The following is a 24,551-nucleotide window of genomic DNA, read 5'->3' as shown; positions in this document are numbered from 1 at the left end:
TATAGGAAATGGCACGCCCCCGCAAACGTCTCCGACTCCCCGCCGTAAAATGTTCACAAATTAAAAAGCCAACGCCGCGAAATGAAAACATGATAAAGTCGGGAGCGCTTCCCCGAACAAAGTTGCCATCGAAATTTGGTCACGTGCCACCTCGCTCCCAAAACGCCCAGAATGCGACTGTGTGGAGTTATTTACGTGCCGCGCACATTTTTTGGCGCTTAATTCATGTTCTATGGGGAAGGGGGGTTGAAGGAACGGCAGCAGGAGCCGGAGCAGGAGTCAACAAACAAACAGCCAAAAGGACGCACAAACGGACCGAAACTTCTGGCTGGCATAGAGACAACGTCAGGACACTGCTGGCATTTTGACTGCCCCTTCGCCGCGCTAAGCTCTCCACTCGCTGTTTGTTGTCTCAGCATTTGTTTACTCGGGCACAGTGAAACTGCAGCATACTGCGAGGCGCTGGCGCATCGCGGCGTATACTTAATTTGCGGTTGGCGCTGGTCACAGCACGTAGCCGCTAAGTATACTACGCCTAATGACCAGCAGAAGCAAAAGGCGCCAGGACACCAACTCTGATGGCGGGGAATGAAAAATACTCTGACTCTATTAAATGTTTTGTCTTGGACCTAATTTGTCCCAAATAGAACTGATTTGTTAAATCATCGGAAAGCTGTGTATTCTTTGTAACTCTTATAAAATATTTGTTAGTCAGTTTGTTTGAAGGTGCATAATTCATTATCATGAAAGACGTCTCTGAAGTTCCCCAATTAATTTAAGTTAAGATTATGCAAATTATGCACAAAATAATTAAATCACCTGTTATTTAAAACAAATTGTTATTCTTTTTTTAAATAGCTTGCTGATTTGACCTTAATTTATTAGTTTTGCGATAATCTGCGATCAGTGATTATCATTTAAAGTTTGTGAAGTATATTTAATTTGTAAACATTATATAATATAGTTGCAAGGTTCTTGCAGACTCCTTGCTCAAAAGAAAATACCTCTTTAAAGGATATCCAAGATTCCACAAGCCCCACAAGACAACCGAAATACGTCCAACTATAAAACCTCACCAAGGTTGATGGAACAAAGTGCCGACCTTTTTGGCAGAGTCGCCGGGCGACATAAATAATACGGAAGCAGTCTTGATGGCAGAAATAGGAGCGGCAAACGGCCGCTAGGAAACGGGCTGATAGGGACTCTTTCTTTTTTTATAGATGGTAAATGACCCGGCCAACGAGTTTCTTGCATTAAATATACGTGGAGCAGTAATGTTTTATCTAATTTTTGTAATGCCGCGCGTGCTGAAGTGAGAAATATGGCAGGCGAACGTGGTCAGCTGGTCGGGTATCCCAGAGGCAGCTATCAATTTCTATTAGGCCCGCTCGCTTGCAGGCCAGCTCGGTGTCACTTTAAAACTGCAACAGGGCCAAATTGAAAGCAACTGCCGAGCTGAGACAGGGGCAAAATAAAAGGGGACAAGCTGGCAAAAACTGGCAACAGAAATGTGGAGCAGCAACGGCAGCAAAAATTGCTCTTAATTGGCGGCAGCCATTAAATGCAATTTATCAAACAGACGACAGAGACAGCCGCACAAAGCACACAACACACAACACACTACACACACAGCCAGTGTGTGTAGTGTGTGTGTGTGGCGAATAGTGGGCAAGGGGACGGGCGGGAGGGCAGTGGGGACATAGTGAGCAGAGCAGAGCGACAACAGTTGACAATTAATTTGACACAATTGCAAAGCACAGGACAGCAGAGAGCACAGCGACGCACCTGGCCAAAAGGATACCAGCTTCACCGGCGACCCGCCCTGCATTTATAGTTGACATTGTGTAAATGTCGTCGACATTGTCCTCGTATTCCATTCCATTGTGGGTGTGTGTGTAATGAGGCAACATGCGGCATGTGCAATGAAGTGGCAGCTCCAAGTAATAGCCACAAGCATGGGGACCAGTGGCCTCGGAAGGTCGCCGGCACCCAACATGCATAATCGTAAAAAGCCGGACAACAGGCACCAGCTACCCACCTATCCACTCAGTCAAAAAGTGGCTGGAAAAAGCATCACGTAGCCTTTTAGCTAACGAAAAGCACTGACAAACCGCTATAAGAGTTGTATTAGAATGGGGCTTGTCAGGAATTAAAGTGAATCGCAAACAAACAAGCTGCACTTGGACTTGACAAAAAAATGAGAAATAAAAACTTAACAAAATAATTAAACAGTTTGACAATTAAGTATGGAAGCTTAAATTAGAAACCTATACGATTGGAGTCATAGTTCCCTTTGTTTTCATGAGCCAGTCGATCTATCTATGTTTTTCAAGTCAAAGCTCATGGGGTTCGTGACTCCTATGAATCATAGACCATAACATGATCTATGATCTACTTGAATCATTATATTAGCTTTCAGCCTAAAATGATTCCTAATATTAAACTACTTAAAATAGTTCCTACAATAGAGATAGCTAACGTATAATGCCCGATTATGAAAACTGTCAAATATAAGCATTCAGGAGGGTACACCACTCTGATTTCTTCAGGTTGCTAATGAGTCTACAACGTCAGCATGCATGTCACACACACACACACACCCCCATCGAATTAAGTGAACCCAGCAAAATGTGGTAAGATGTCAATTACTTTCTCGACAACCTTCGCATGGAATAACTCGGGCAAATATCTAGAATCGCACAATAATTTTGTGAGAGCGTTCGGGAGCGATTAAAAGGCTTTTAGTTGCCAATGCAATGGCAGTAATGAGGGGGTGTTGTTGCACTTGCTGTTGCCTGCTGCTTTTGCCATTGCTGTTTGCTGGCTGGCCACAAAAGCCGCCACCGCAGACCAGGCAAAGTGCAGTCGTGCCACGCCCCCATTCTCTCCCTTTTCCGGACCCCAACTCCGAACTCGGCGCTTGCATTAAGTGGCGGTTGGCAAAGTTGTCGACGTTGTGGAACTTAAACAATGCACAAGGCAAGCGACTGCATACAGGAGCTGGCTCTCCGGTTTCGCCAGGTGCAACTTGCACCATTGCCATAAGCTGCTCAGGACTGGTTTTGGTGGTGGGAGGAGGGCGGTGCTGGTCCTGGTCATGGAGACGGGGTGCACAGCCAGCTGTTCTTATGCCTTAAGGACATTAACCTAATCAACGCTCGGTGCAAGGCTCACACTCACACACGCTCCGGATGAATGGGTTGCATAACGAGGGGAGCTCTGTTGACAGTGGGGGAAAATGCAGGGAAAATGCAGGGAAAATGAAGGGAAAACGAATGGAAAACGAAGGGAAATGGAGGAAAGTGCAAGCGAACCAAGTCGAGTTAACTTGAGCTGAGGGTATTGACTGCCCTGCCAGTTATTGTTTAATGTTTGGGCCGTGATTCACAACGAGCTTACGAGCTTGTAAGCCAAGTGGACGGAAAACTCTTACAGAGAAAAAATAAATGTCTTTCTGACATCATTTTGTAATACAAAAAACAAAAACTTTAAATGCAAAAGAGTTTTGTCAACAAAACATATTTATTTTTGTTGATTCTTAATTACAAATCAGGGATTTAAGGTCTCCAGAGGACAAGGATATTGAGAAAAAGTTAAAATCTTTATGAAATAACATAACATCAAAAAGGTCATCTTTCGGGATGTCTCCTTGCGACTTACGACATATACAATTTAATGCAGCATTCTTCTAGACACATTAATATAGATATAGTAGATAGTTCATATTCAAGAGCTTATGTTACAGTGCTTATACTCAGTGCTTGGGTCACAAGAAAAAGTAAACACTTGGATATGCAAATAGGCATATGCAATGGGAGCAAGAGTTAATTAGAAACGGACTGGGAAGAGGACAATGCAGCTTGTGTCAATAGTACGACTTATGAATACATGCTGTATACTTTTTCCCTTTCAATTTTCCATCAGGTCGATTGGCATTTACAAAAAAGTAATATTATTAAAGACAACACAAACACGACGTTTCGAGTGTATTAAATTAATGTTGATATAGTGAAAAAAAAGACCTGTAGTACCACGAAATGAAACTCAACTCGATGTCATTTGCATGTTTGCCTGGACAAACGCGAAAAAATGCAAGGGAACGAGAGAAAAAGTGGAAAATCGATGCAATTTTTGCCAGTTAAATGTGACGGGCACCCACACCATCCGATATGCACGTAATCGGCTGACATGTATGCATATAGACGCATGTACCAACGCGTAATTATGTCAGCGCTTGATTGTCCGTTCCGCCCTTAGGCGCGTAGCTCCATCGTTTTGTCAGTCCATAAAAGTACATGGCTTTTTTTGCATATTGATAAGGCCGCCCGGAATGCTTCATTGAACTGCCATAATTGTCGTGTGTGCGAAGGCCTGGAAAGCGGAGCGATTTTACACAAAATTATTTGCAATTATTGCGTAAAACTGTCTGATTTATGAGGGCAATTGAAAACCAATATTATTCCGCAAAATGTTTGAAAAACAATGCAATTAAGCGGCTGACATCGCCTCAAGGCAAGCAATTAATTTATGGGTGCATTTTTAAGTACGTTATTGGTCGGACGGCCTTTCTCTTCAAAATGAAAAACAAATTATTTTATTAGATTACATGATGGGAAATAATTTACCATTTATGGTGTAAATAAATTATTATTATTTCTCTTAAATAAATCATAGGAGGGTGCCACAAAAATCAATAGGATTTGGAAATACTGAAAAGGATGAATAAAATAGAACGTCCTATTTTGTAATGAACCAAAAAAACTTTCGGTCTCAAAATATATTGTTGCATAAGGCAAAGCATATTGAATGCTTTTTAAGATTTGGATTTCTTCTTGGAAGACAACAAATTAAATGGAGATTTAGGAGCTTGTTACAAGAATATATTAGAGCACAGAAGCTTAAAAAGGATCGATATTACAAAAGAAAAAAAAATGTTTAGAAATCTACAAAATTTCAAAGGCAAAGTTACAGTCCTTAAAAACTAATCAGTTTCATTTTTCTAATGGACTTGAACCAATTGCCGATGCAAAATTAAACAAATAAAAAGCCGCCCATGTCCTCGGGGGGGTTAATGAGCAGAGTGTGGAAGGCACGTTTGATTGTTGTCAAGCACCGGCGTTTTGTCAACTGTCAAACAACCCAGCACTCCATGTGCTCCAGACTCCCCGATCCCGCCTAGAAATTTATGCGGTGCAGCGTATGCCACAGAAAAGCTTGAAGCTCGAGCATGCTTCAGTGTTTGCCAGAGTGTGAGTGCAGGAGTGGGTGTGTGCGAGTGTGTGAGTGTGTGAGTATGGCAGCTTCATTAAATTTGCACGCACAACTCATGGGCGTGGGCGTGGGCGTTGACGGTGGCGGTGGGCGGGGCCACAAAGATGAAGCCAACGTCAGTACTGTGCAATTTCCGACGCAATCTTCATTTACAACTTAAGTTACAGCACAAACAACTACAGCTGCATGCAAACAAACACATACTCGCCAAAAGTGTAGCCGACTTTTAAGCTGTTGCGAAAACATTTTAGAGCTTATATGCATGTGAGTACGTGGGCTGGTGAGTGTGTGTCTGTTTGTGTGTGTATCTGTGTTTGTGTGTGTGTGTGTGTGTGTGTGTGTGTATCTGTGCCTGTGGATGAAAGTTACGACTGCTCCATAACTAACCCCGCAGAGCCCCCTTAGTTATGCCTATGGGACCAGTTCCCGCCCGAATAACAGGATATGCCAGGCAGAAATTTATTAGGCGCATTGCACACTTTTGTGCGTTCACTTGAAAAATGACAACTTTAATTTAGCTACAAACACAAAGCCAACAGAGGCAGCCAAGAAAGAGATGAGTAACGCCCAGCAAACGAGAAAAGGGCTGGTAGACAAAAGCGCCAGCCAGACAATGAGAAACGTGAGGGGTTTGGGAGAAAGTAGACGCTGGGGAAGAGAAGTGGGAAGAAAGGGCTCAGAGACCAATCCCCGGGCTAGATCTGCTTTTGTCAGCTAACCACAGACATTGGCTCGCCATTGTCACACGAAGAGAAAAAAGACTTTACCAAACGTCATTTCGAAAGACAAATACCCATTTCTTAGTACCATAAAAATGTTATTCTTGCTATTTCTCACCAAAACTAATACTTTAAAAATTTGTATAACTCTAAAGAAAATTTAAAATTATTGGTTTAGTTGTTCTGCAGCAATTCAAAATGAAAGGATAATTTTTCAGGTACAATTTAGTACGTTATTAGCTACGTCAACAACATGATTATCATGAAGTCATTTTATAATGAGAGTCAGATATTAATATTTAATTTTTATAAAAACAAACAATGGTGTTTCATAACTTTAAGCTCTGCGAACATTTCGCTAATACTTCTTGTCACCGTGCATCTGATAGCTGCCGGCTACAGTTGACTTTCAGCTCGGAGAAAACAGGAAATGGGGACAGGGAAGAAACTCCGTTGTTTGATGGGAGCTATCCACACCCAAACTTCTTCCCCTTCGACGCCCGTCGCAGATGAATATTAATTACCATTTGAAAGCTTGTCATACACTTGTGTAAATTTATCAACAACAACAGGAGAGCTAGCAGGAGGACAACAAGACATGAAGCGACGGCAGAGGGGCGTAAAAGCCGGTGCTGAATCTGAAGGAGACAATAAGCAGAGTTGTCAAAGAGCAACAAACGAGGGGCACAGAGTTAGGCATGAAAATAGCTTTGAAAGTGCAGGAGATTAGTCCAGGATTTGCATGCATAGAGAAAACATTTCGAAGGCATGCTGCTCCTCATCGTTTCGACTACTCGTTCTGTAGCTTTTCAATCGATGCTGTTGGCAGCTTGCCTTCCGAAAATTCGTAAATAAATGCATGAGCCCTGAACGCATTGTACATGCAACAAGGCAATGTAATTGATACTCCCATCCCAGCATAAGTTGTCCTTGAATCCTTTTTCGCATGCTGCCTTTTGGGACCGAAAGTTCCAATGGAGTTGAAAGGGCAAATAACTACACAGTCACCAAATCCGGATCGGTTTCATCGGGATGTTGACAGATGAAAATATCTTGCACATTGTCATCTCAAAACATGTATCCACGAAAAAAAATAACTCTTTGATATATGGTTTCTTTTCCCGGTGGAAATAGAATTTATATGCTTAGTTTCAGGTATTTCCCTTTCAACAAAGTGAAACTGTAATCGTATTTTTTTAATATTTTATTAATTACTTCAACCTGCATAGTATAAATACTTATCTGAACAGTCGCTTAAATTGTAAGTAGGCGTAAACATATGTCTAAAAAAAACAATTTTACAATTCAGATAGAAGTTCGGAATATATAATATATACTTACATTTTGTTTTTTGCTACAATTTTTAGGTAATTAAATTTTTAGGTAATTAAATTCCACAGATAAATAAATCTCAGAAATCAGACTGTGTAAGAGTCTTTTCAAAGCTTTTATTTCAATAGCTTAAATACATGTCAAAAGTGATAAATTTGGAATTTAGACACAAATTCAATGCAGAAATATACATTTATACATATGAAACTCGACTAAGAAATCAGACTGTGTAAAGACCTCTTTACAAATATTTCTTCCTGTGTCTTGCTGACTTATGGACCTAATCGGCTTACTTTGTTTGCTTGCCTTTCGATTGCAGGTACCACCTATACACAACCACAGAATATCAACGCCAAGTCAGTGCAGAAGACAAAGCCCGCCGAGCGTGGAGAAGCCATCAGCAGGAGCAGCAGGAGCAGCAGCAGCAGCCTCAGCTGGCCAAGCATATCAGCCGTATCGGCCGGCGAGTCAGTTGACCACCGCGGCGGCATTGGTAGGCCGGAAAAATGCGGCAAAAGCTGCCAGAAGGCCAAGGCCAAGTGGGCCAAATGGCGGTCGCAGTTAAAGCCACGTCACCAGTATCAATCCCAGTCCAAATCCCAATCCCACCGGTCGGTGCTGCACAAGGAGGCCAGGCGGAGACAGCGCCGCGAGACTGAGGAGGAGCTACTGGACTCCATTTTGAGCTCCAGCTCGACCAGCACATCTACGGCCATGGCCACCACTGTGCAGGCCACCAGCTCGAGTTCCCCGAGCACCAGGAGCTCGTTGATCAACGACACCCGGGCCAAGCGGCCGCGATCCACGCTCCATTTGGCGCCCGAGGATATGCAGCCCAAGCCCAAGGAGCCGGTGATCATCATCGACGACGTGGAGGAGTTCGATAGTGGCAGCACCAGTACCAGCGACTTGATCGCGCGGAAGAGCCGCGAGGAGGCGGAGGCAGAGGCGGAAGAGGAGGAGGACGAGGGTCCGCTGGAGCCGCGGGTCCTGCCGCTGCGACCAGTGCCGCCGAATCCCTACGAGGCCGAGGAAATGTCCGTGGTCTACGCCGAGCAGCACTCCGAGATCAAGCTGATGTGCGAGGTGGACCTGGACATCGCTACCAGCATGTGGTACAAGAATGGCCAGGTGAGTTGGACGGACGCAAAAGAGTTTGCCCCCCCCCCCCCCTTTGAAGTTCTGCGAAGAGCCTCTCGAGCTGTCAGATGCTGCCAACTTGTGCTGACTTTAATTGCATTCTTAGCCTTCTGCATTCTGGTGCCCACTTCCCTGCTTTTTTCTTTGTTTGTCTCTCCGACTGCTTCTGTCTGTCTGTCTGTATGTCTGTCTGACTGCTTCTGGCTTTATTCCTATTCTGGCCGAGACGTCTCGAGTGGCAGGGCTTTTGCTCTGTGTCTGACTTCGGTCCTTTGTCGCTTAACTGCCGCATTATGCAAATGGGATAATCGTTATTATTTGATAGTTTCTGATGTCAAAAGCGCTGCTGGCAGAGCTCATCATTCGAGGGTCGCGTTTTTGCTCAATTGCCTCATTATGCAGCTACGAGGGCTTCTAATTACGAGTTTTTGCCATGCCAGAACGCCCACAAGTAGTCTACAAATAATGGCTCGAATGGAAATTGTTTAAAAAAACAGAAAACATGAGGTAAAAGTTAACCCGCCAGCAAAGCCAAAAGTTATTGAGTTGTAATTGCGAACGCAAACAGTTGCAAGCACACCGGCAAAAAACCTCTCGGCTTAATGCAATTATAACAGTTTCCCGAGTTTGCCGAGTGCTACAAATGTTTTGCACACACTTTTTGTGAAAAAATAAGTCCCAGGAGAGATAATTCCAAAAGCAGGAGGTGAAAATGCCGTAATACGAATCAGTGCTGAGGCTTGTGTTGTTTGTATTTCCCAGAGTTTCCAGAATTGAAGTGAAAGTTATTAGACAGCGCATTCTAAGGTTGAACTTTGCATTCTATTTTATTTTATAAAATTTAAGCTTAAATAAACATTTTAGAAGTTAAAAAAGAAAGCTAGTGGTAAACGATGCCTCTGCAGATCGCCGCAGCCTGTAAGATTCCGTATTAATGCTTTTCATTGCTTTCAAAACCGTTTATATATTAAGTTTGTAAAATATATTAAGTTTTCCATGAAGGAGATAACAAAAGTAGGAGCTTTTCACGAAATGCAGCATAGTGAATATGGAGCATGCAGCATGCGAGTGCAGCCGCTTCAACGTTTACATTCATCTTAAGATCCATTACACTTATTCCGACTGGGTCCACTTCAGAAGAGATATTTCTGTTCGAAAGGCGACAAGTCGGCAGCACTGATCCGCACCTTATGAACCCAAGCAATTTGGCTTTCAAGCCTCACAGCAAAGTTGGTAGGCCAGTGACTGGGTGCAAATATGTGGGGGCCATGGCCAAGCTAAGCCCACTTGCAGGTGTAAATACAACAAGCTGGCAGCCCGAGTTGTTGATGTGCAAATAATAGTTGCAACTAACACGGCAACGGCAGCAACTGAGTTGCAGCCAGCAGCAGCAATGGCACTTTGGCTACGTGTCGGAGCTATTTGTTGCTGATGTTGCCGGCGGTGTTGCTGTTGTCTGTGGCAGTTAACTGGCTCCTGTTGCCCTTGCACTTGCAATCTGCCACCTGCAACGAGCAACGTGCAACGAGCAACCAGCAAACCGGCAGCATTGTTGCTGGTGAAAAAGAGTTGCATTGCATACTTGCGGGCAAAGCTGGCTAACATGGTTAGGGCCACAAACTGCGATTGTTTGCCTACTTGTTGTTATTTGCATTTGCATGCCATATTCCGTACTTGGATTCCGTTGGAAGCCACTAAATTGCCTGTCAGCAGTTTGAACTCGGGATTGCCGGAGGCGTCAGCAATGTGATTGCGTTTACATTAGATTTTATTTGGCGTGAAATGTGTCATCATACAATGCATAGCCGGGTGTACAGGGTATACCTAACCGCGTTGTCTCGTCTGGCAATTTGTTGGCTTTATAGGGCCATACTTTTCGACCGGCGACAATTGCCAGACATAAACCTTAACCCCGGCGAAAAGAGGACTTTTTATGGCTGCAGCTTCCTTGTTGCACACTTTGTGGCGCTGGCAAGCTTTATTTATGGCCGGGGTCTCAGGTTTAAGGTCAACAAACCCACTTGGCTGGCATAAATCCCATCCAGTTTCGCCCCGATAAGCCGCCATTAGTCAATTAGGGGCAAACTTAAGACGAGGCATTAATAGGCAAGCTGCCCTCCCAGAAGCCCTGAATGCAACTGAGCAACTGTGCAACTGAGCAACTGAGCAACTGAGAGCGTAAATCACATCAAGCCGGCAAATTAATCAGTCAGCCTCAGAAATCCCAAATGAAAATGAGCGACAATGCGGTGCCACTTAGCGGGGAGTGGAGCGGAGTGGAGCAGTGGGAAAAGCCGGGAAAGCGGGTCTTAAGTTGCTAACACGCCGTCTGCCTTGTACCTTTGACAAGTTTATTAAGTTAGTTACAATGTCGACGCTGGTCGACTGCTGCTCCTGCCAACTCTGAGTGCTCCGCTGGCAAATAAAATCAACGCCAATGCAGCAGGAGCAGCATCAGCATCAGCATCAGCAGCAGCAGCAGCAGCATTAGCAGCAGCAGCAACAGCAGCAGCAACATCCATCTATCTCGCAACTCGCATCTCCGTCTGCCATCGCAGCACATTTCCCAGCGGTGCAATTGTATTAGTTGTGTTAAAACAAAAGCCAGCCATGTGTAACCGCCGAAGAGGAACGGATGGAGGATGAGCATCGGAATTGTGGAGCGGGAGATAGAGCAACAGTAACGAGCAGGCTGCGGCGCAATTACAACAATGATGCGGCAACAATGTGTGCGATTGAATGTGTTGCAGGATGAGGAGAACTCAAATAAGCCACCAAGTCGTCATGTAAATGCTCTATCCTTTGGAGAAATCAATCTGCAACCTAAGAACACACTAGAAAACCAGTGACACTAAAATTGAGCAGGACATCGGTAATAATTGTACGGAAGAAACTTAAAAAGAAACTCAATCCAATCGTTTAGAAGAACTCAGCGGCAAAAGAAACTTTACAGAGAAAATAAAACTAAAGCATACCAAAGAAATGTAGAAGAAAACCCAGCAGCAATATAAAGAAGGAAACAAGCCGAAAAGAAATGATACAGAATTAAACGCCAGTAGCAACATACAGAAGAAACCCCGCAGCAACATATATCAGCTGAAGCCAAACCTTTAAGTTCTCTGCCCTGAAAGAATATATATTTTTGTGATTATCCCCAGTGGCTGCATGTGCCCATTGACTTTGGTCTTTGGCTCCCACACAGCCCACACAGTCCACACAACCCACTCCCTCCATTTACTCCAACCGCTTCTAGCTCCATCGCATTGCAACTGCGGCAATGACATGCGACAAGTGTTGCACTGACAGCTTGCAACATGAGCGACTTTTGTTGTACTTTCTAGAGCGTTGCACAATGCATTAGAGTCCCCGAGCGGGCACAACAGCTAGAGGAGTTTATCCCAGCCAGGATGCAGGATCCAGGAGCCAGGATCCAGTAGCCCCTAACCCCTGCCTCCCACTTCCACTCCGGGTGTCTGCTTGTGTGAGTGCCAAGGAATTTATTGTTGAAAATTATCAAGAGGCTAATATATTTGCCGAAAGCAATTTCAAGTTAGTGGCTGGAGGGGGTGGGGGTGGAGCAGCGGAATGGGGATGGGGATGAGCGGCAGATAGCGCGACAGTCAGTGAGCAATGTTGGCTGACAAGATTTTTGCAATTCCAAGCCAGTGATAGATATAAGTAGCCATTTCGCCCTGCTCCTTGGGCTTCACTTGAAGGAAATAAGCGTCTGTTTGGAATGGTTGGCTCTGAAGGAATGCCATTTTCTGTGCAGCAGCAGCAACAGCAGCATGAAGCTAATTGTCAGCCAGTGTCAATGAAGTGTGTACTCAAATAAAGCATTTATTATATTTTTCATAAAATAAAGGAATGTACATTTTCGCGTTAAAATAGAACCGAAAAATAATGTGAAATATAAATTTGCATTATTATTCATGCAGACGGGGGCAAACAGAGGGGCTGTTGGACGAAAAAATTAAATGTAAATCGTGAGCGAATCGCCGAAAAGTTTGCCAACAATGCAATTAGAGAATTACAAAACCCTCAACTGTCCACCGATAACGTGGCCGCAAATTATGCAAAGTTATGCGTGCGCGCCTTCAAAATATTCAGCAATTTATGCGAATCGACGCAGCTGACAACACAGTTGCACCCAGCCCGCCCTCTTACGCAGTGGAATAACAAAAGCGGCTGAATTCATAATTACCCGAAAACAAAAACGCAGCCAGAGGATCGCCAACAATGGCAGGCCCGAAACAATCGAGCGTGTAATCCGGCCCAAACGCTCGACGCTGTAAACAAGGATTTGCCACGCTCATTTAACGCTTTTGTCCGGCGGCCATGTTGCCAAACCAGAAAAATCCAACACGAACAGGTGCCAAAGGCCTGGACACTGGGACACTGGATGCTGGACACTCTAGCCGGAGTGGAACTGGATGCAGTGGATGTAGATGTGGATGTGGATGTGGATGCCAAAAAGCCTCGGATCGCCATCGACCTCATAAATTTCCAACTGAATGCCCCGCTGCACAGCCACGCAAAATCCAGTTTCCACTTTGCCAGTCGCCAGTCCCCAGTTTGCCATCGCCATTGCCAGATTGCCAGTTTGCCAGTTTGCCAGTTTGCCATAGCCATTGCCATTTTGCCAGTTGCCAGTCAAATGCGTCGCTGGTTAATAAATTTTCTGCAAATGGCCATTGCGGCGACTGCGGCAAATGCGCGCCGGAAGTCGCCACACGCACACAATTCGATTCGGGGGGGGGCAGCGGGGAAAGTCCATTTTTGGGAAGTGAAATTCATATACGCATAAATATTTGCACTGCATTTGAAAAATATACACCAAACGAGTCGTAAGCTGAAACAAAAACTGGCTATGGCAAACGCACAAACGGAACCGGAAGTGCACCAAACAAATATTCTGTTTACACATTTTTTTTTAACTTTCTATCCCATGTTCCTTTCTGTATTTTTCCGTTCAATATTGCCTTTTTGGGTGTATGGCTTTGGCTTTGGGGGCTTATGCTGAATATCATGTTTTTTAAATATCAGTGACCCAGAAAATAGCTTTGAATTTAGCTTAAATAAAAGCAGGTTACTATCGGCATTTTATAAGAAGATTCTTAATATAAATTAATCTTTGGATCTCTTCATCTATTAGTAAACCATATTTTGATACCATCAAGGGCAGTTACCCAGTTGAGTGGAGAGTGTATAGCTTGGCAATTTAATGCGCCTCAGACAGCTCCCTTTTTTATTCGGTCAGCCATAATCCAAGTCCAAAAGTTAATCTCTTCCCCAGCAAATGCAATTAAAATTGTGTTTCATTTATGGCCGCCCCCTTCTGACCGCGCTCTTTTTAGCCCGACATTTAATTGGCACTTAAACGCATTAAGCGTGCGAAACATTTCCACATATATTTATATATATATATATATATGTATATATTCATATTTTTTTTTTTTTTTGTTTGCGTTCTTCATAATTTTTATTCGTGCTCTGCGGCTGAAGCATTTGAATGCGCACATAAATTTCCGTTTGCATTAAGCCCGCCAGCAGACAGACAGGCAGCGGGAGATGGCCAGCAACTATTGGTAACAGTTTTTAAGCCGCCAGTTCATTGTTGCCACATTACCACTGGATAACATGTGTGCGCGTGTGTGTCTGTGTGTGTGTGTGTATGTGTGAGCGGGGGCGACTGGTCCATCGTCCTCATTTAATTGTCATTACGAGCATTGTGTTGGTTTGAAGCGAACGAAATGTAATAAAATTCCAGCGAAGCCCAAGTGTAAATAAATGGATATGAAAACATTAAATGCAATTGTTGCGTCCCATCACAGAGGGGAGGATAGTGGCGAATTGCGTTTAACGGGAGGATTTATGGGCATTTAATGCGCTGCATTAAAAGTTTCAAAAGGCGCTTTGCATAATTCCGACAGTGACATTAGTTTTAACGCTGCACAAACTTATCCCTGCGATCTCGTCTTCCCTCCTCCCCGTTTCAGGTGGTCCACGCCATGGACCGCACGTCCCGCGTCACCGACTACCGCTTCATCAAGGAGGCTAATGGCGCACTAACCATCACCAATGTCATGCTCGAGGACGACGGCAAGTGGCAGTGCGAGGCGGAGAACACCAGGCGCTACACGGAGAACGCCCGACCCGTCAAGCTGGTCGTCCTGGGTGAGTATCCCGTCCACGGAATATCCCCTTTCGCCGGGGCAGTCACGACTTGGCCAACAGCTTTGCGAAAATATAAAAGAGGTCGTTCCATTTGCCAAATTAGCCGGCGACGCGGCCAACTTAGCGAATATTATGGCGCTTGTCATTATGCTCGCTTTTATGGCCAAAATGCTTTCGTGAAATAAAGATAATGCCGTGGTCTCCAAATTGGTAAACAAGGAAATTTTCACTTTTTAATTAAAGCAAATTTTAGCTTTTTGAACACATATTCTGAGATTACCTACTCTTGAGCAAAATGTGTTAGTCTGTGCTAAAACATTAATCTTTATTGTACCTTAATTTCTGTATTTTTACACTTATAAAAAAAATTGAATAGTTAAAATATGTATCAAACTATTGAATTCACCATTTTATATTTAATATTTAAATGTAATATTAAGCCATTATATCAAATATTTAATACTTAAACATTTAATTAAGTGTGGAAAATATTCGATTTAAAATAGTCCCTCTTTCATTTAAATGCATCAATTTTGAAAATAGTTAAATGAGAAACTTTGAAAAATGTTTATTTAAAATTTTGTATGTTAACGTGTACCAATTTTGGATTTTCACAATCTTAATTTTTGATTTTAGATAAAATATTTTAGATAAAAATATTAAAAAATAAAGAAAAAACAATATGTATTAAATATAAAAGATCGAGAGCAAAATGTAACTTGCATTTAATGAAATTATTAAATAACATATGTCAAGCGTTCTACGTTTTTTTTACTTTATAAGTTTAAAATTTCTTTAATAAGGATGTGATATAATCAACTTGTCCTTGTCTTATTCGCATTATTTCTATAGATCGTCCCAAGCCGCCGTATCTGCTGATCGACTCGCGCCGCCTGGACGCCAGCAACTTGTTCGTGCCCGTGAAGGAGAACTCCGAGCTGAACCTGGCCTGCGTGAGCGAGGGCGGCAATCCGCGACCCACGCTCACCTGGGAGGTGCTCCTGAGTCCGGGCGTGGACCGGCATGCCCAGAAGGTGTCCGCCGAGGTGCTGGAGCTGGAGGAGATCAAGGGCGAGAAGGTAAGCAGCCGGGGCAATGCATTCAGCCCGATGGGTGACAAGTGGCGGGCCGTGCGACTGGGTTTGGTAATGGCTGTTTGAGCTGGAGTGGAAAAACCACAGAATCGCCGGCCGGCCGGCTGGCCGTCTGGCCGTCTGGCCGTTCGGTTGGCAAACACATTAGGTGTGGCTAACAGCGGCTCCCGGCTCAAACAACGGCTTTTCCGGACGACTGGCTGGACCCAGTTTGCGGTTGGGCCGAAATTTGTTTGTCTTGCACTCGAGCATAATGAAAAGCAGACATTTTGGTCGAGCAATGCAGGAGTGTTCAGTCAGCTCGACTAACTCCCACTCACTTACCCCACCTACCCCTCCACATCCACCTGTCAAACACACATCCACTGGCAGTGTCTTGTGTGTTTGTCGCTCGGACCCTAAAAGCCACAAATTTGCGTGTTCGGCTGGTCACAAACCTAACCTCATGCCACCCACGCCCACTCCGCCCCCCGATGATTGATTGAAAACTGTGCCAACAAAATTTCCATGCAAAAGCCACAGCCAGTGGGTGGTCCATGGAGCACTATGTGGGTGGGTGTCCTTGCCCTTGGACTTTAATTTAAATTAATGATGTCGCGCTGATAACAGGCCTGACTAATTGGCCACCCGATACGCCGCCGCCTGTCATTTGGCCCAATTTGCCAGAGTTTAGCATTAAATTTGAATGGCAATTTCATTGAGCTCCGCCCCGTTCCATTGCAGTTGGACAAAGACGGCTACAAAATCAACAGTGGGGCGAAGAGCGAGGCCCGACTACCGGCCGTCTATAGAGCCCATCACAACGCTCGGATACTGTGCGTCATGGAACATCCCACGCTGAAGATTCGCCAAAACGCCTCGCTTCTGCTGGATGTGCAATGTAAGCTGAGATATTTATTAAATCTTTTCAATCAAAACTTTCATTTAAATATGTAATCTTGCTTTCTAAGTTTATTATTTAACCACCTACAAGTTTTTAATACTTTTTATTCTCCTATTTTGAAATACTTTCATTTATTTTAAAGAAGTTAAATGATTTAAAGAAGTTAAGTCAGAAGCTTTAAATCTAAAGTTGGTCGAGTTTCAGATAGGCAAATACCAAAATATGGAGTTTAATGGCGAGGTGCATAACTTTTATTTTTATTATATAACATTTAAGGATTTACCAGATTTTATTTGATGAAACTTAAGCTTGAGGAAAATTAAAGAACACGTTCACAACAACTTCCTTCTTCCTTAGACACCAACTTCTATAACAAAAAATTCGAAAATTCCTTAGGTAAGCACTACAATTATTCCAGAAATGACAAATGCCTCAGTGAGTCATCAAACAAAGGTCATAAAAACTTTTTAATAAAACTCAAACAGGGCGTATATCTCACTTGGTTTAATTACATCAAGAAGGGCCAAAAACGAGAGTGGAATGATGTAAATAAAAGTGAAAACCAAAAAGTAAATGTTGATTGAAAAGTTAAATTGCCAAAGTTAACACACGCCACAAGCCGGGACAAGAGCTATGGCCAGAATGCCGAGCTGAGGGCGACTTGGGCAGAGTATAAAACAACAGGGAAAATTATTATGCACCTGCAGTGAACAAAGTCAGTGGAGTAACTGAAAGCAAAGGTGAAATTATATTAATTGAAACGACAAAAAAAGGAGGAAACAGAAAGAAAAATGAAATCAAATTGCAATGAAACTCGGCGAAGGCTCGAGAAAGGAAAAGCGCGACAGTTGGTAAAAGGACGCCTTTGTACAATTGAAATGCAAGGAACAAAAGCTGCAGAGAAAAGAAGGGAATTAATGGAAAGTCGAGACCCGAGAGGATTGCTGGGCTCCCAATTAGCTTAAATATAAGAAGGTGTCGAAGAAGAGGGGAGGTATATTAAACGGACAGGACTGTAGTTTTTATTTCCGCAGCTTTATTGGGACTTAAACTTACGATTCGTTAAGAGACTAATGAATTCTTTATTCTTATAATTATTATATAAAGAGTAAATTGATAGTTTTTGTGTATAAGTCGAAACGCCCAACAGTCTTTGATCGCTTTGATGGCTACACTAAAAGCACCGCTTTGCCAACAAAATGTCAGCCGCATAACAATAGGATCACTTTAAAGGAAACCCTGTATTGCCGCCCGATTCGTGACCCATCGAGGTGGGCATGCATTCACACATACGTACATGCCACAGGCAGCCACAACAAAACCGGGAAATAAAGATAGTAGTAGTCCTGTGGGCACCGCAAAAGTGACGCAACTGGACATGCAATTGGGAATCAATGCCAATGGCCCGGCCCGGTCGATGGGGCGATGCGACAATTGGAAGACTAGCACTAATTGGCAGCAAAAAGCCGCACACACGTTCTCTGGCATCAGCCAAAACATCAGGACATCAGGTCCTAGCCCTGAGGAGGGTCTCAATCAGCGCCAGGATCCGGGGACGAACCACAGTTATTTGCTTTATTAACGCCCGTGAAGCCGCATAATGCCATGACAAATGCCATGCCCAGGTAGTGGAGAGCCCATGAAAATGATTGGAAAATATAGAAAAGCCGTGTGGGATTTGCATGGCGGTGAGTCCTTGATGTTTTCGTTTGTAGGTGTGTGTGCTGGGTACGGGCAAGGGTACGGGTACGGGTGTGTGGGCTTTGGCTTTGGCCAGGCATGAAAATTGCAAAAACCGCAATAACAACAGCAGCACAAGGCCTCAAACAATAATAACAGCGGCAACAAGAACAACCACAACGTTTTCCGGGCGCTCAACAAAAGAAGGAACAAGTTCGTCCTGTTTTTCCTTTTATTATTCCCGCTCCCTTTCTTTGCGCTTGTATAAATTAAAATGCACACACATGAGAGCATTTGCCATAGCCATAGCTGGGCCATAGACATTGTATCCGCATCCGACGAGCTGGTATCTGAAATGCTGGCTGCGTTTAATTTGCGCATTTTTATGCAGACAGTTGACAGGCGAATCAAGGACATGGACAGGGATCACTGCGTCCCGCAATGCTGAACAATTTAAGCCTGGAAAATTCAACTAAGCGACTCAAAGGAAATATTTAGGTTTCCATTTCAAATAGAATCATTTAAGGCCCATATTTTGCTTTTAATTTGAGCAATTTCAGAAGATGCCAATGTGCATATGTTATTTAAAACTGTACGTTTGTTTCACAAACAGTTTCCACACTAATTGCTTGAACTTTGCCTGAACACAATATTCGCAAACAGTTAAACAATTTTCAAGCATTTGGGGGCCCCACTTTCAGTCAACAAATTGATGGACCACGTCTATATACGTATATATGTGCCAGTCCATTCATAAATATGTATGATGTCTGACGACTGACGGCTGTCTGCTGGTCGTACAAAAACACATATACCAACCAGTTCCGAAACTCTATTGAATAGTTTGGCAAACAACCGACAAACAAATTTCATTTGTCCCTTGGCATCTACAGACCCATTCCGGGCGCCTAATCAAATTGTATTAGTTACAAAAGGCCACAAAGGCGACTGGTGCGCCGAAAAATTGAAAAGATTGAAATGAATGCAAGCCCATTTGGATAGCATATTTTGGTTTGGTTTCAGTTGGCTCAGTTCGGAACGGATCGGTTCGGCTAGGCCAGAACCTGCCAAATGGGCAGTACTAATTAAAAAACATTTGATTTATGCCTATGAATATGCATTGAATGGAAGTGCACATGTCTGCATGGGCGGGGCGATCCCATTATTTACATTTACATTTAGATTTACATTTTGTCGATGGCTTTTTGACATGCACTGAATGGATTTGTGATTGGCAGTTTGGGATTGAAATCGAAGTTGTATTTTGAATCGAATATCGAATTACTTTTGAATAAGCCGTGTATGGGGTTGTGGATGCTGAAATAAAGGGCATAACAGACTGGAGGTGTGAATTGAATGCCGCTAACTAAGTAATTTTGTCGGCGAACTCAGAATTAAACGCTGTAATAATTGACACATGTTACGCTGGTAATTGAATGCTGTCAGGTTGAACTTCATGTTTACCTGATTTCAGAGTCAATTAGCAAATAGCGCAAATGGAAAATTAGATGTTTAGAAAACAAAACTGACACTGGCATAAAATACAATTTAATACACCATTTGTTTACCTTTTAATACTTTTTTGTTGACCATAAACTCATGATTCTTTTTTGTAATATCCCTTGTTAATTTGACTGATCATTTAGAAAGAACACTTTGTAGTCGGCTCAAAAATGTATATAAATTTAAAACAAAGCTAGTAAGCATTTGCATAATGTTAAAGTTAAATAAGAAATCCTCACACAATTCGAGTTACAACTACCGCTTTCTTATTTACCTTCAGACAGCCCAATACAGGGAAGATTCACCACTCTTAGCCTAACATTTGCATTTAGTTTAATTATAAAAGTTTTTCTTTCTTGCCGCCCGCCACTGCGTATCCCTTCTTTTGAGTAATTTTTTAATTAAAAAACTATTTTGTTGATGTTGCCATAGACTACTAGTCGGTGATGGCGCCGAAAATCTGCAGAAAGTCAAGCCGAAATAACCATCTGTCCTCATTGCAGACACGCCCTCCTTCGCCATCTCGCGCACACCTGGCTTCGGTTATCCACTCCGCGAGGGCATCGAAGTTAGCCTCAAGTGCGACGTCGACTCCAATCCCCCGAGTACTCCCCGTTGGCAGAAGGACGATGGTGACACGCCGGTGAGTTTGGGGACCCTGAATAATGCACAGGAAAAAGTTTGGCTCTAATCAATTCAAGAAGGGAAATATATTTTAAATTTCACATCTATGTCACGACTAACGGGAGAATGACAAACCAAATAAAATCTTATTGTTTTATGTATTAAAACTACCGAAAAATAACAGACAAATAAATTCAACTTTATTCAACATCAGAAGCGACATAGAAATATCATTTTTATCTCTGTAAAAGGACCTTAGATTAAATTTGTAAATGAATTTTTTTTTTCAATCAATATATATTTACCACTGCCAAGCAAGCAGCTACATTTTTTTCTGTGTGTTAAAAATGGGAAAAGTGAGAAAAGCGTGGTGCAATCGTAGGCCGCCCATCGTTTCTCGGCCTTTTGTGTGATTTTTGGGTAAGGAGCAAGTTTTAATGGATTTTCGTGCAGTTGTCGCTACCTGGCGAGGCCCAAACTTGTGCGAAACTATTTGCCTTGCCTTAATCACCAAAAATTGTTTACGCATAACGAGCCAAACTCATTTCCCATTTCCCATTTCGCATTTCCCATCTACCATTACCACGCCGAAGTGCTCACATTCTGATTTACCATTTCTCGATTATTGCAGGTGCCGCAAACGGGCGATGGTTTCCTCAACTTCACCTCGATAAGGCGTGAACATTCCGGCTGGTACAAGTGCACGTCCCGGCACCTCAACTTCCAGTACTCGTCGATTGGCTATTACCTCAGCGTGCGATGTGAGTAGTACTCCCACTCAAACTCCCACTTTCAGCAGTAAGCCCGTAAATTAGACCGCGTATGCGTGAAATTGCCTTAAAATGGCGCGTGATAATATTTTGCCCATTAGTTTGTGCCTGTAAAATTACTTGTAACACCCCTGAAAAAACGACCAAAAATCAGCGAACATTTTACGACACTCGCACATGGCGCTGAGGACAATATTCGGTGTGATTTTTTCGGGGATGTTCTTGCCACTTGGCGAGGCGCCTTGTGGCGCCACCCTCTGTCATATGCAAAATGTGGCAAATTTCATTGGTATTGGCATTGGCATTGGCATTGGCATTGGCACTGGCATTGAGTGGGTGTCCGTCCCCTTCACCCCACTTTTCCTATACTATTTATGCTTACGCGCCATTTTGCTGTCAATATTTTCTCGTTTGCGGGTTGGGCTTTATATTTTTTGGGCCTGAGGAATATGGCACTTTATGCACTCAACGCGTGTTAATGCTGGTAAATATTTTTATTGAATTTTCGCCTGTGACAGGCGGCCTAAAAGCAGCCATCAAACCGCCAAATCGAATTATATGGCTAAGGGAAAACTCATTTGCAGCCTCATTAGGCGGCAAATGCAATCGCAGAAGAGCTCTCAAGGAGTCGAAAAATGCACTGCAAAATCCATCTTCGTCCCCCTAAGCTCGTCCATCAATCATTACAAAGAAAAAAAAAAAACGGCACAGAAAATCCAACTAGAGAAATAAAATATTGGTAATAACAACTTGACAAAGTGTTGGCACTTTTTTATGCCGACGCAGGGATCAGGATCACGATGGGCCTCGTCCCTGGGGAGAGATTTTTTGCGCCACTCCTGACAGCAGCCTGTCGTTGCTCATTATGGGGAAAACAAATGCTTTATTAATAAAAACAGAACGGAAAAAGGCCAAGAAGTGACGCAGACGGCCGCCCCATCGACATTATCGATGATTGATGTGGGGCCGCCAGAAAGGAAAACTTTTCCTCCGCATTTTCCAGCGAAATCTAATTGTGAGAGACGCTGAGCTGGCAACATGTTAAGCACATAAATCAATTTGTAAAACGTTTTATCGAACTCCAGCAAACTGCCGAAATGGCAAATCCAACTGGCAGCAGTCGGCATCTAAACCCCATTTGTGACAACAGGCGTCCTTCTATATGTGTGCCATACCTATCGCTTATAAGATATGGTAGCGGCAAAGACACGACTTGCCTGTCATAAACTATAAAACAGCTGCACGACCCATGATAAATGGCGGCTGGAGAAAAAAAAAACACTGATAAATCGCATTTAAGTGAGAAAGGCTCCCCTCGAGCATCGAACATCCAGCATGGAGCATTGAGCATCCCAAATCCCAGACAGACGTTTGAATGCGGGCTTAATTGCTGGCGATATGTTTCCTCTGCGCCTTCTCGCAACTCGCCATTGAGCTGGAAAAGCGGCGGCGAGGCGCACAGGTAGCAGGAAAGGAAAACTTTGCTGTCGACAACAACGAGGACAACGCCGACAAGCTGCAATGAAAAAGCAATCAGCGATGCCCAGCCAAAAGCCAAAGGAACAGCGAAAAAAGAAAAGCTGGGGGCCCCAAATCCGGAATGCGGAGGACCCACAAAAGTAGGCAATTTGACGCAGTTGCTCAAAGTTTTCTGCGCCGGCCACTTTCGCGTGATTGATTCGCCCGTCTGGATGCCCTCACTACTCATGGCTGAGGACACAGGACACAGGACTCGGGACACGGGACACGGGACAAGGCGAGCTTGTTAAAACGTCGCTAATTTGACACGTACGTCAACAGGAGCGTCGAGCGTGACGCCGAGTCCTGGCCTTCAAGACCGGGAATAAAACTTGGCCAAAGTGGAAACATGCGTTCAGGTGTAGTTTAGTAAGCCAGGGCCATTGACCAAAGTTTTGTTTGCCAGCCTCATTAATGAGTTAAAGTTCTCATTGGGGCTAATTAATGTTGAGTGGCCTGCATGACGTTCGCTCGAACAATGTGCAATTAGTGAAAGTTTCCCAAGTCAAGCAAAATGCCACACATGTCCTTCATAAACTTAATACACCTTATGGGTGTGTGAGAGAAGCGAGTGCTGGTTTGATTTGTGTGTGGCTCACTAGGTACCGATTTGTAGAATTAGATGAGGGGCTTTCATATGATAACATCTTTGCTCTTTTAAGTTTCCAATTTTATTCTTTAGTTTTAAGCTATATTCAAAGGGAATTGTAAACTATCTTAAATAATTTAACTTAAAATACATTTAAAGAAGAAAAGTTAAATTGGTTTAAGTATTTTGCTCATACCCAAAGTTGTTAGTGAGTTTTTTTTTAATAAATAAATTATTATTTAACATAATTTCAAAAGTGTACAACTTTCTCTTAAACGTAAAATGTAGTTAAGTCGATTTTAATGAAATGAAAGAAACATTTCCTAAGACCTCTTATCAAATCAAATATAAATCGTTGATTTTCGAGTAGCTAACAGCTTCTAATTCTCCAGAGACGCTTTTGCGGTTAGCCCAGCCCCCGAAAACCAAGTGCAAATTGCATTCGCCTCGCACTGAAATAATTGGCCGGGCCAACTGTCAAGAAAATGCACCGCCGCACCACAACAAGGACTCGGCCACATTGTCAACCACTCAGGAGGAGAACCAAGCACAGCTTTTCAAGCAGAAAGAAAAACGAGTCCCAATGGGGCGGGACACTCGAGCCGTGCCGAACTGAAGGCGAATTACAATAAAATTTAATTCTACACGCTATCGTAAGCATTTTCATTGCGAGCCATTTCTTACGCCCCAACTCCAGCGATTGGCATGGTGGGTCCTGGGCCATGCTATCCATTATCCTCTGTCATGCTGGTTATCGCGGTTTAACTTTATTGTTTATTTCGTCCCTGCCCTTATGAGATGTCCCATGTCCCATGTCCCATGTCGTGCTCCATGTCCTTTGGCCAACTTGAATTTCTGTGTTTATCGGCGCGCACGATTATTAGTTTTTTTGTTTGCTGCCTTTGTTTTTATAGCCGGCGATTATGTTTCGGTATGTGTGGAGGGTCGCTCGTCCTTGGGCAAAGATTTTCAATAAAATTTTATTTGCCGTTGCCTCAAATGAAACCGAATCTCATTTGGACTGGGTCCCTTTTTTCTGCTCAACTTAAAGAAATATTAAAATCTCATTGCGAACAAATGTCTTCGAGTAAAGTATTTTTTATGGCCACAAACTTTTCTCTTCGCCTCGATGGCACAAACGTAAATTTGTCGAGAGATTATCTTTTATGGATATGGAGCATGGAGCAAGACAAAGTGTCTTCGACTGTGCCCCACCAATTTGCAACTCAAAAGAACCCAATATCTTCTGAA

At 43.3% G+C, this 24,551-nt stretch overlaps 1 protein-coding gene across 1 annotated transcript in view; it reads left to right on the top strand.

Moving 5' to 3' along the window:
- The window catches only part of LOC128255488 (irregular chiasm C-roughest protein), a 125,559-nt gene that overhangs the window by 80,828 nt on the left and 20,180 nt on the right, over positions 1 to 24,551 (top strand). The window contains exons 3-8 of the mRNA XM_052985126.1: positions 7,642 to 8,453; positions 14,462 to 14,639; positions 15,492 to 15,718; positions 16,457 to 16,613; positions 20,303 to 20,442; positions 21,055 to 21,184. Coding sequence (XP_052841086.1) covers positions 7,642 to 8,453; positions 14,462 to 14,639; positions 15,492 to 15,718; positions 16,457 to 16,613; positions 20,303 to 20,442; positions 21,055 to 21,184 — 1,644 coding nt within the window. The remainder of the gene's footprint in view (positions 1 to 7,641; positions 8,454 to 14,461; positions 14,640 to 15,491; positions 15,719 to 16,456; positions 16,614 to 20,302; positions 20,443 to 21,054; positions 21,185 to 24,551) is intronic.

The sequence above is a fragment of the Drosophila gunungcola genome (genome assembly GCF_025200985.1).
Source record: "Drosophila gunungcola strain Sukarami chromosome 2R unlocalized genomic scaffold, Dgunungcola_SK_2 000011F, whole genome shotgun sequence".
In the NCBI taxonomy this organism is placed as follows: domain Eukaryota; kingdom Metazoa; phylum Arthropoda; class Insecta; order Diptera; family Drosophilidae; genus Drosophila; species Drosophila gunungcola.
The sequence above is the reverse complement of the archived record's forward strand: the minus strand, read 5'-3'. Positions and strand labels throughout refer to the sequence as shown.